Below are 11,544 nucleotides of genomic sequence, written 5' to 3'. Positions count from 1 at the left end.
GTATCTGTTCACCTATATGTAACACCCGGCTAACTTCAAGGACATCCGTAAGACAAACAAGTATAACGAACATTGATAAAATTTCTTCGGAATACATGATACCCAAAGAACCCTCAAGTGAATCACTTGACGAAAGACATTCTACGCGTACATACATTATCCCGACTAAGAATATCACAATCGACCAACAGGATCCACATCAACACCCGCCGATCCAAGAGTCTGCCACATCGGATCAAGTTCTAAAGCCTCTATACAATCTTTCCTTAACATGACCATAACCTCCAACACCTCCGAAGACACCGACCGCTGACGTGGCAAGATAATAGCAACACCATCAAGAGGCTTTTGTACAGTTTGCTGCGGACGATATCATCAACGGAGATTGACAGGGGTAGAAGGCGGTCGAGGAACACCAAAACCAGCACCTACAAAAATCACGTTTTTTTAACGCGTCAATCGATCTATAGAGGCCTCCTGGCCCCTACTAACCACCATGGAGGCTCTGAAACCCTGTGGTGGTGGTATTTCGCACGCATCACCCCCCCCGAGTGGGCAACGTGGCCTCCCAGAACGCGGAAACATTAGAGATGCCAGACACCCCAATACCGAGCCGCTGGCGATCAGGGGACATAATGCAACCTATAACTAGCGATTCCAGCGTGGGAACCACGCGAATGGATGAAGTTGGAAACCAGAGGCTTTGGAGACCCGAGGGACTCAGCAGGACCCTCAGCCGGGCCAGCGAGGCCCGGAGTGGAATCAGGCAAAGGAAATCATCCTACAGGGCCTCAACAGGCAGACTAAGACATCAAATACCCCTGCCGAATGTAAACGCACAGGCTCAGGTGTTCGCAGGGGCTCTAGAGACGGCCCAGAACCGGCAACAAGATGCGTACCAAACTATTTGGGAGCAATTACAAACACAACTGGCAAAGGAAATATCCGACTGGAAAGCAGAGCAGCAGATCCATGACGGCCTCTATCAAGAGCGAATTACCGGACTGGAATTGGAAGTTAGCAAGCTCCGTACAGAGCTCACAGATGCCAAACGTACTATTCAACAGCTTGAATCGCAAAGGCAGAATACCCCGGTAATCAGCACCCAAGGCCCCCGAGCAGGTCAACACAACCAGAACCAAGTTCCCAAGGCTAGAGGAATCTTGAATCAGATACCAAGACAGAAACCAACTTTCGCAGATCTGGCTGCTCTGCTCTCCACGAAGCCAGAAGGACAGGAATGGCAGGAAATCACTCAGAAAAAGAAGAAGCAAAAATACCAACAAGCTAGAGCAGCCCTAGCAAGTGGCCGGCCTGACCCAACCAAACTTCAGCCAGCCAAGAACTGCCCAAAGGAAGCACGGAAACTACTGTTCCGCCGGGAGGGTAGTAAGGACGCTCCAAGATCTGAAAAGGAGGATATAATATTGGCTATCAATCGAGCGGTAGCAGACAAAGGCCTTCTAACATTTATCCGAGCTGTGGACGCAGGGTACATAAATACAGGAGCAATCACGATTCTCCTAGATAAAGGTACCTTGAGCTCCATGTTGCTACCCAGTTATAAAGACCTGTTGGTTACTGCAGCTCGACAGGCAGACCCATTTGTAATATCTATTGAGCAGCCAGAGCAATGGTACCGTGTCAAAGTCTACGGAGTCCCAATCAGACGATACCTCAGCTGCGGCCTGAGTCTGGCTCGTGCGAAGATTGAACTAGGCACTGAGTATCACCTGAAAAGGAACCCAACATGGCTCCGAAGCTTAAAAGACCTGCAGAGCAGTGACCGAAAGGGCTCAACTATTGTTCTTACAGTGGGCTCACTAGACGAGGCCCGCAGGCTCCTAGTTAACGGCATTCGTTTTGGAGGGTCTAGATACAGGACAGAGCAGTACTGGGAAACGGGAGCTGATACAGTCTGCCGCCGATGCTGCCAGCTGGGCTACCGCAGTTTTAAGGCCTGCGGAGGCCGCCCGCCATGTTATTTTATATGTGCAGGCCCTCATGAAGGCACGGAACACGTCTGTCGGGTAGTAGACTGCCCAGCGAAGCCAGGGACTGCTTGCAAGCACATTCCAGCCAGATGTGGTGCCTGCAGCGGTCCACATCCGGCAACAGCGAGTAACTGTCCAGCCAAACGAGCAGTGAGAAAGGAGCTAAAAAAGAGGAATAGCGAGCAAAAGGAACTACCTCAGCAAGATAAGAGCCCTCGACAGACAAGTAACCAAGAACCAGCCACTCCGAGCTCTCCCTCGTTCACTGTGATCAACCGAGACCGGAAAAGAGCAGGGCTACGGAGCACCTCAGCCCCCAGCAGTCCCCGGACCCAGTGTAATCTGGCACCTGAGTCTATGGCTACCAGTATCTAGCAGTGTTCTCTGGACCTAACTGATCAGTTGAATAATCACTTCTTCGGTAGACCCACATATTTCTGCCATAGATACTTACTCTCTTACCACGTGACCCCACATTACCATGACCTCTGACAAACTCCAACTTATCGAGGAACGCACACAGGCATACCCTCAACACACGAACTGATTCTAAGCACCGCGCTTAGAATAGATTTACAAGAGCTCTTTCGAATACTCATATCTAAATCCTCATTCCGGGCACCGTGCCCGGGATCAGGGACGCCCGTCCACGGCCAGCCTCACCCAACCTGACCGCTACGGGACACGTGTCGCTACGATGGCAACACACAACTCCCAACCAGACGGACCTCTACAAGCTGCTCTACTAGAGACAACTACAGCAGCCTCTACTAGGGTTGCTGAAGGCCAGAGGATCTTCAGCCCGATAGCAGCCTTCCTTGACAAGCATCGGAACCAGTTAAGCCTCAGTTAAGCCTTTCTCCCAACCAGCGAGGTGCACTCGACGCGCTCAGTAACGACCTGGCTAATATAGCTCAACAACACTTCAACGCCTATATTAGCAGTATTCCTTTGATCTTGACTGCGACCCTCCCTGCCCCTGTTCCTGCCCCTGCCCTTGCTGCCCTTGCTTCTTTACCCCCTTCTCCCCCCCCATCTCGCCCCCTCTCTGGTCTTGCTCAGTCGACGTACGCAACAGCTGTTCAAACAACTAAGGCCAAAGGCCCTGACGTACCTGAACCCAGTACCAAACTAAAGACTACAATCTCTAGCTTGAATCAGCAGCCTGACTCCCGCCTCTTTGTACGCCTCTTTCTGAACTACATTACTAAAAATATAGACGCATGCGCTATTTATACCAGCCTCCGTTCCCATCTAGGTACCAATAACAAGGTACTCAAGGGGGTCCAGTCTATTAAGATAGAGTTTGCCCTCCTGCCTCTATCCCCTGGAACTCTTGCAGCCCTAGAGGCTCAGAAAGAGGCTATCGCTACCTTCTTTACTACCTGCTAGATCGAGCGAAACTCCCGCTGGATCTCGTACCGGGTAACAAATATACCAAGAAAGGTTAGCTAGCTCAATGCAAGCTAATACTCTATAATCTCTGTTAACCCGGAGATACAGCTGAAGTAATTGAAGCTACTAGTTTTGCTCCAGTCAGTATAACTGAAACTGCTGCTAGTGCCTCAGATACAAATACAATCTTTGCTGGAAGTGATATAACTCTAGATCTTGCGCACGTAACTCTCGCTGCTATCTCTGTGGCTCCATATAACATACTGAGAAAGGCTATATCAATTACTGCACTGTTGCAGCTCCTTATACTTGCCCCCTAAGATATTTACACTGCTATAGTCCTTACCCAGCAGACTATAACCAATGCTTTCTCCGGCCCAGCAAGCCAGGTTCTCGTTTCACAAAGGCCCACCAGGCTGAGACCCGTAAGATCTGCTTCTTATCCCTCTCTAAGGTACGGATTGAGAGTAAATGCTGCTTCCAGCCTCCCGCAGGCCCTGTAAACCCTGAGGTCTCGCAGGATTAAGATATAACTATCGACAGCAATCTTACAATATCTTTATCCCGTCCAGTTACTCCCCTTTCACAAGGACTAGCAGACTCCCCTCCAGTTACAGTTAAGGCAGTTCGTTTTACCACATTACCACTGCTAAATCAGTTTGGAATTCTAACGAATAAAAAACTATAAGATTTCAGAACTACCAGACAAATTCTCTCTCAATATTCCAGTTAAATGTAGGCCGCGACATTACAGCTCATAAAATTACCCTATCTTAGGCATTCTCTAATAATATTGACATTATCTTGATACAAGAACCTTATATATATAAGGAACTTACCCGTAAGATTACCAAAAGATACCCCTTATATGAATACTTTTTCTTAACTGACAGCTGGATAATAAACGGCCGACCTAGAGTCTTTATCTATATCCGAAAAAAAAAAGGGTATACAGTCCTTTTAGCTCTGCTCTAATACAATCGATCAAAAAGTACTATTAGATTTTCTCTTTCTCTAAATTTATGCATGCTCAGGGCAATCTACCCTGATCTTTAATATCTACAATGCTCTCATTCCTGGATTCTCGATCAGGCCTAGCAGGGCCGTTCAGGAATTTATAAAATTTCCTGACTCCTACTTTACCTAACCAATCTTACTAGCAGGTAATTTCAATTTACTATACAGCAGATGGCAGCTCTCGTTTCAGCGAGACCCCTCTACTTTAGCCGAACTAGTATCCGAATGGCTCAACAGATCTGGACCACTATTTATCTCTGAGATAGATACCCTTATACATGACAAAGGCAATACCTTCGATCTAGCTTTTACATTTAGTACCCTTGCTCTCGCTGGAGCAAGTACTAGGATCGCAAGCTATTCAAATGCTACATCAGATTACCGCCCCCTCCTCACTATCTGTCACGAGCTGTGACCTGCCTCCGAAGACCTTCCTTCGCGATACCCTATGACCTAACTACCCGATCGGGACTAGCTTCACAACGTAGCTTAGTTTCTTCGTTGAATGCATATCCTACATTTTCGCGATTTCTTATTGCCAGCGTAGCCGTTCGTTACAAAACCTCTCTATGGAATCCCTGAAACAGGGAATCATTGGTTTAAAATCTATCATTCTTATCACTTAGAATACCTCCGGATAAGCCAATCAACATTCGATCCATGCCTACTCTACACTATGGATAGCCCTAATTCAAGGGAATCCACTGATTTCGGCATCATTGGACTTTAAACTGATGATACCCTCATTCTCGCAGATGCCACATTCGCTGAATCTGAGGAAATAAATTACAGAAGGCTCAATTTCTGGCTAAAAACCGCGAGAAGTTGACCATTGAAAAACCCTTGAAGTTCAATGGCAGCATGATCAAGTTAGAACCTGATAGGATTACTCTTACCCAGGAGACTCAATGCATCAAACTGTTATCTATTGGCAAAACAACCGCTCAGGCATCAGGCACCCTAAAGGATCGATATATTGCAGAACGCGCAAGAGGTACCTATATTGCCTCTGTCTGCCAGCCAGAAGCTTCATTCGACTTATCATTTGCTGCCCAAGTGATTAACCCAAGCAAGGAAGACGCTGAATCCCTTAACAAGCGACTTAACTGGCAGCTAGAGAACGCCGCCAGAGGCCTTAAATATGTTAAACTGGACCTGGAATCCTTTTAACTGCTAGTCTTTACAGACGCATCATTCGCCAACAATAAAGATCTCTCTTCTTAAATTGGCTATATTATCGTACTAGCTGACAAGAGAAATGCCAGCAACGCTACTGCCGCGAATGCCAACATTGTTCATTGGAGTTCTATCAAATGCAAGCGTGTCACCCGCAGTGTTTTAGCATCAGAGCTCTACGCCATGGCTCACGGTTCAGATACTGCATTCGCAATAAAGTTAACTTTAGATTAAATACTGCAAGCTAACATCCCAATCGTACTCTGCACTGACTCGAAGTCATTATACGATTGCCTCGTACGGCTCGGATCCACGCAAGAGAAACGCTTAATTATTGATGTTATGTGCTTCCGACAAGCCTATAAATGCCGCCAAATTACAGATATCAAATGGATCAATAGATATTCTAACCCTGCCGATGTAATGACAAAAAGCAAGCCTTGTAACGCCTTAAGACAACTCATAGATACGAATCGCATCGACTTGCAAGCTATTGGTTAGGTTGAACGCTCGAATTCAGCAACACCTGAGTACCGGGAAATGGGATGAATTTTGGATTCTGGAACTGCACGCTTTGTTTTTGATATCTTGCCCTTTACGTTTTTACCACTTTTAAAGTAGGCCCAGTGTTGGAACCATTATTCAGCTGATATGCCTAAGTCATATAATTCCTTGGCATGGGCAGCTAGTAGTTTAGAATGAAACTTCACTTTTACCCACCGAACATATACCTACATTCCGTTGAATCGATAGGATATCTGCTTAGGGCAATGACCAAGTCAACCGACACTTAGAATTGGATCATTGATTCAGACAGAAGTGAATCTTTTAATGCATGATATAACTCTGAAGCTATGGCTTCATTATTACTAGCATTATCTCCGGTAATTGTTGTCAATTTAGCTTCAAGATTCAACTCACGGAGAGTAAAATGAATAGCGATTGCCAAATTTTCTCCACTATGAATCCCGTGTAATCCAGTGAACTCTAATACCCTCTCCTGGTATCTGAAATCCTCTGTAAGCCAGTGGCCAATGATGCCGAGGATTGGTAGATGATTTTTGCTGGTCCAAATATCTAAGGATAAAGCAATTGATTTGCAAGTAACTGCAAGTTCCTCCTTTAATTGCAGTCGCTGTATTTGAAATTCATCCATAAGTCTCTGACGTAATGTAAATCGTGATAGAGGTGGGAATGAGATTCCTAGAATATCATAGAATATCTGATGGAAGGCAGGTGATTCAATTGTTCTAAAAGCAAGTTTTTCCTGAATAATCTACCGAAGGATTTTCCTTTCCAGTAATTGTTAGTATAAAAGATTCTCAGTTTTAGCTATATAATCTTTTATAGTGGGCTGTTCTTTCCTATCGGAGACTGTACACTAGAATTCAGGTAAAAATATCCTGTGCTTTTCTAGATGTCGTTTCATGTTGGTAGTTGAAGTCTGTCTCAATGAATCTGAAGTACTCCAGCTACATTATACTCCAGTTTTACTCTCAATAGAGGCGCATTGTATATGTCGGTCTTTCAGCTCCTGTTTCTTTGTCTTTTTGTTAACCCACTTTTGATTAACTTCAGTAATCTGGAAATAACCCCACATCCATTTTGTGACTGGAGCTGGATGGTGTCGTTTTTGAGGGTATAAAGTTGAGCAGCTTGATTCTGCTAGAATTAGTAAAATTGATTCAGATGGTAGAATCTCGGAGGAGGGAGGTTCAATTAGGGATCTGGTATCTGGAACTGGAACTGGATTTGAATTTGGATCTGGAAAATCTGGCATGCGATCTATAAATAAGGATTCTTTATCATATTTATCATTGAGAAGGAAATAATTGAGTTGCTTTTGGCGAGTAGCCATTCGCTGACTGTCATTTGAAGCCATAACATTGATATAGCTCAGTTAGGTGATCATAATCTTTGTGGGTGTTAGAAGTTCGGTTAACAACTGGGCAGGTAGCGATGACAAGTGATGTAGGTAGACTATGAACCCTGTTTTGCTGACTTTTAGCGAACTCGGCCGGGCAAGGATCTCACACACAACATACTGGAGTTCCTTTACGGCACAGATAATTAAGCTAGGTAGATGAATTTTGTTATTCGGTATAGTAAATTGTTGCCTTCTATAATCTATCATCCGTACCTGCGAACATACTGTGATATAATAAAGTACAGTATTAACAGTCCGTGACTTAGCGATAGGGACACCTCTCCTCCGTTACTCCATCCCATGTAATTCCAAAAACCTCGCACAAGTGGAGTAACCAGTGCGATATAAGGCAAGCTAAAAGGTTAGTTACATCTTAGATGATTCATATATGGGACCACACTTACGTCCACGGACTTTGAACAATATTCCGAAGAATAGTAACGGTTCGCGAAGGCGGTGGTGAGGAGGAAGAGTGAGAAATTGATGTGGTAGTTATTTCATTGGTACCCATTTTGTTTTATCCGATAGTAGAATATATCAGCACCGCTCGAGGAAAGGAAGAATATGCTGTGTGTACTAAATGGCAGATAATGAGAAGACCACTGTCCTGGCTACGCGAGGTATTTATGTACAAAGCAAACTCTAACCCCCCTTCCACTATCAACGGTTCCTTCCCGTCTCCACTGTTACGGGCTTGGCAGTGGGTAGGTGCGCTTCTACCCGCCAAGACCGTTTTAGTAGGTCGTTACCGACTGAGCTACTAAAAAGACCAGAATACCAAGTCAACGACTTGGTACGCGCATCACTCTATATAGTGGTTCTTGGTCAGTTCGTCACATCCACATTGGAGACAGGGATTTTACGTACTGATAACATTAAGTTCAATAGTCCATCCTGCTGTGGATAGCCATAATATTATGTCTCATGTGCAAATCATACAATAGAAAGTCGGGTACGTTCTTTGGAGAATCGTCCAACGCTAAACACCGACATACGGCTATAAATATGGCATAGCGAACCCCCAAAAATGACCTCCTCAGTCGCACAACCATCCTGAAGCATCAACATGAAGCTCTCAATCTTCCTTCTCTCCCTTTTGACTACAAGTCAAGTTACTTTAGCAGCACCCACTCCAATTGTGGATGTTGCTGAACTTCCTTCGGATACCAGTCCTGAAATCCGATCTTCTAATCCGGCTGACGAGCCGCTGGCAATTCTAGAGCAGAGGGCGACTAGAGTCTGTGAGATACTTGATCAAACGATTCGTTCTATTGGTACCAGCAAGCTTACGTATGGCGCATGCTCTCCTCTTCTTCCCCAATAATTTTTCAGAGACTAATGATTTCTAGGGTTGTGTATATCGTAATCGGCTCACATCTTTCTCGACAAGTGTGTGAATATGCCGGTGGCAGTAGATGTGAGGAAGTATCTTATGTCATTTCAGACGGTCTACTCTTGGCCTATGTCGCTGCTGCCCACTACTCTGGATCCATCCCCGAAGGTCTACCGAGCAAGCGTGACGTCGATGTTTCCCAGGGTTATTCCCGGCTGTGGGAGACTATGCTGTCGAGTAATGACGATATCTCCTACGAAAATCTCGCTTCTCTCCCGATTTCCCGAAATGATCTTTCCTTGGATAAATGTGAGGATGAATTTTTACCGACCCACAGATTCCAGGTTACTGGTTTCGCCCTTAAGGACTCTCCGAAGCACGATATTATCGCCAATCACTATGAAAATGGCGAGACCGTTCTTCAACTTCCCCTTGCGGGAGGGGATTCTGGTGCGAATGGCACTGAAGGATCTGGTTTGAAGAAGCGATTCGACAGACCTGGGTTCAAGATTTCGTTCACTACCAGGCAGGGATCGAAACTCACTCACGCCCATCAAAAGTCTATGGCACTGGCGGGGGCTGCTACATGGGCTGTCTATGCGGACAACGCCAACCACAAGATGGATGATTTCATCGGTTTTGCTGAGACTGGACATTCGGCCAACTTTTACTACCGGATCATTCCGGAGTTGAAAAGATTCGGAACAAATTACGAGACTGTTGATACTTGCGGGGGACTGGCATCGTACTTGTAAAGAGACTCGGCAAGTGGTGAGAGCTATGTCGTGGGAGCGAACTGATAATGAATGCGTGTTCATGCATCCATCACTAGCACCGATGACCAGTGAGGAAGGGTTTTGTGGAGGGGTTCATGACCTTATATGAGAACCAAGAAATGAAGGTCAATAGACTTCATCAGAGCCCACAAATGGGCCTGAATCTCGGGCCCAAGGCCCAACCCACTGTGGGCTGATGGCCCAGATTTCAGGCCCAAGCCCAACCATCAGGTCCACGATGGGCCCCCAATGGACCCCTGCAAAAGCCCATTTTTGCATAAAATCTTGGTCTTGGCGTTCATAAAGCTGCTAAATAATCAAGATAAAATACCATTTTTTACACCTGTTCTAGTTTGTCGACTGAGCTTCTTTATAACCTTGCCTAAAACAGTAGGAAACTTTAAGAAATCATCTTGAAATCAAAGAAAACATGGCTTATTCTAAGTTATTTACTCATAAAAATTTCATATTCTGATTATTATAGTAGTGTATGGGTAGTTTATAGATAAAATCAATATAAACTTATCAAGATATATATTTTAATTACAAGAGAGTGTATACATCTTCTTGACAAGAGATAGAAGTAAAAAGTAAATTATTCCTGCTTAGTCTAATTCATTTACATTTTACATGAAATAAAAGCCTATTTCCTCTCTTTTAGAATTCTAATCCTAAACAATAGTATAAAGAAGTTAATTTGAAAGAATTCAGCTTTTTTTACTAGTATTCTATTTCTGTATCCGACCGGGTGAAATATTTCGAGAGTATCTAAGATCAAGTTGAGCCGGGAATGGGCTATAAGTGGGCTCTCGTAGGCTATTCATGGGCTTTATCTGCTATTAGTGGGCTCTTGTGGGCTTTTCGTGGGCTTTTTTGGGCTATTCATGGGCCCTCATGGGCTTTGTTGGGTCTCGTTAGGTGTTGGGCCTCGTTAGGCCAAACACACTTCACTTGTGATATGTAAGCTTGTTTGTTTGACTCATTGTCTGCAGCTAAGTAACATAAATTGTCAGGAATCTTTCTTCTAGTAATTGTCACGGACTGTGACCTGCCTCCGAAGACCTTCCTTCGCAACACTATGACCTAACTACCCGATCGGGACTAGCTTCAGAGCTGGCCCACACATATTGTGACCGGTTCCTGAATAGCTTCACAACCTAGCTTAGTTTCTTCGTTGAATGCATATCCTACATTTTGATCAGGAATCATCAGCGCACCATCCAGGCAAGGGATGTAAAATATATGCTTAAATCCTCCCCGCGGGGTGACCTTTTGAAAACCTGGTTTGAGGCAATGCGAGAAACCTTTTGAATATCTATCAAAAGGGGGCCTAGGTGTTCCGAAAGGAGTCAGTGATCGCTAGAGGGATACTGGGATATGAGAACCACCCGACACAAAGCTGTTGTAGTGGAGTGACAGGGCACCCTCGAGTTCAGCTAGCTCTGGGATTGAGGCAGAAAACCCTGCCTCAGCGAGGGATAGAACAAAGCCTAAGTACTCTCTGGAGTAATGGAAGCTGTTAAGCCTAGCAGGATAGTAGTTGCCGGATGTGTTAAAGGCAAGGCCTACACCAAGACCGAACTATTTATTACCTGAATAGGTACAGCGTACCGCTTCAGAGTTTCAAAGTATATGGTGGGAACTGAGCTAGGTTAGTAGGGCCTATTACACAAGCAGTACGCTGGTTAGGTAGTGCTAGTAATGGCCGCGGGATCGACCGATTATACGGCTCGCAGCTGCAGCAAAAATGGATATCCGCCAACGCTTGCGTACGGAGTGGACAAAGCAGTGGGAAAGGCAGAAAGTAGGCAGGCCGACGAGGCGGCTACTGTCTAAACCAGACAAGAAGGTGGTTGCAGATGACCTGAGGTTAATTTTTCGGTCGGGCGTCTTAAAACAGGCTTGGCAGTCATGTGATTTTCACCC

General features: G+C 45.2%; 2 protein-coding genes across 2 annotated transcripts; both read left to right on the top strand.

Moving 5' to 3' along the window:
- Window positions 1–677: 677 nt before the first annotated feature.
- KD926_004259 (uncharacterized protein) lies at window positions 678–2,369 on the top strand (the record flags this gene model as incomplete). Its single annotated transcript, XM_053095085.1, has 1 exon — window positions 678–2,369. One exon carries the CDS (start codon window positions 678–680, stop codon window positions 2,367–2,369), a length of 1,692 nt encoding a protein of 563 aa, XP_052950208.1.
- Window positions 2,370–8,575: 6,206 nt separating this feature from the next.
- Window positions 8,576–9,597, top strand: KD926_004258 (uncharacterized protein; the record flags this gene model as incomplete). The annotated part of the gene is made up of 2 exons (XM_053095084.1): window positions 8,576–8,799; window positions 8,859–9,597. 2 exons carry the CDS (start codon window positions 8,576–8,578, stop codon window positions 9,595–9,597), a joined length of 963 nt encoding a protein of 320 aa, XP_052950207.1.
- Between the last annotated feature and the right edge of the window lie 1,947 nt (window positions 9,598–11,544).

The sequence above is a fragment of the Aspergillus affinis genome (assembly GCF_023601865.1).
Source record: "Aspergillus affinis strain CMG 70 chromosome Unknown NODE_204_length_37588_cov_87_596892, whole genome shotgun sequence".
Classification (NCBI taxonomy): Eukaryota; Fungi; Ascomycota; class Eurotiomycetes; order Eurotiales; family Aspergillaceae; genus Aspergillus; species Aspergillus affinis.
The sequence above is the reverse complement of the archived record's forward strand: the minus strand, read 5'-3'. Positions and strand labels throughout refer to the sequence as shown.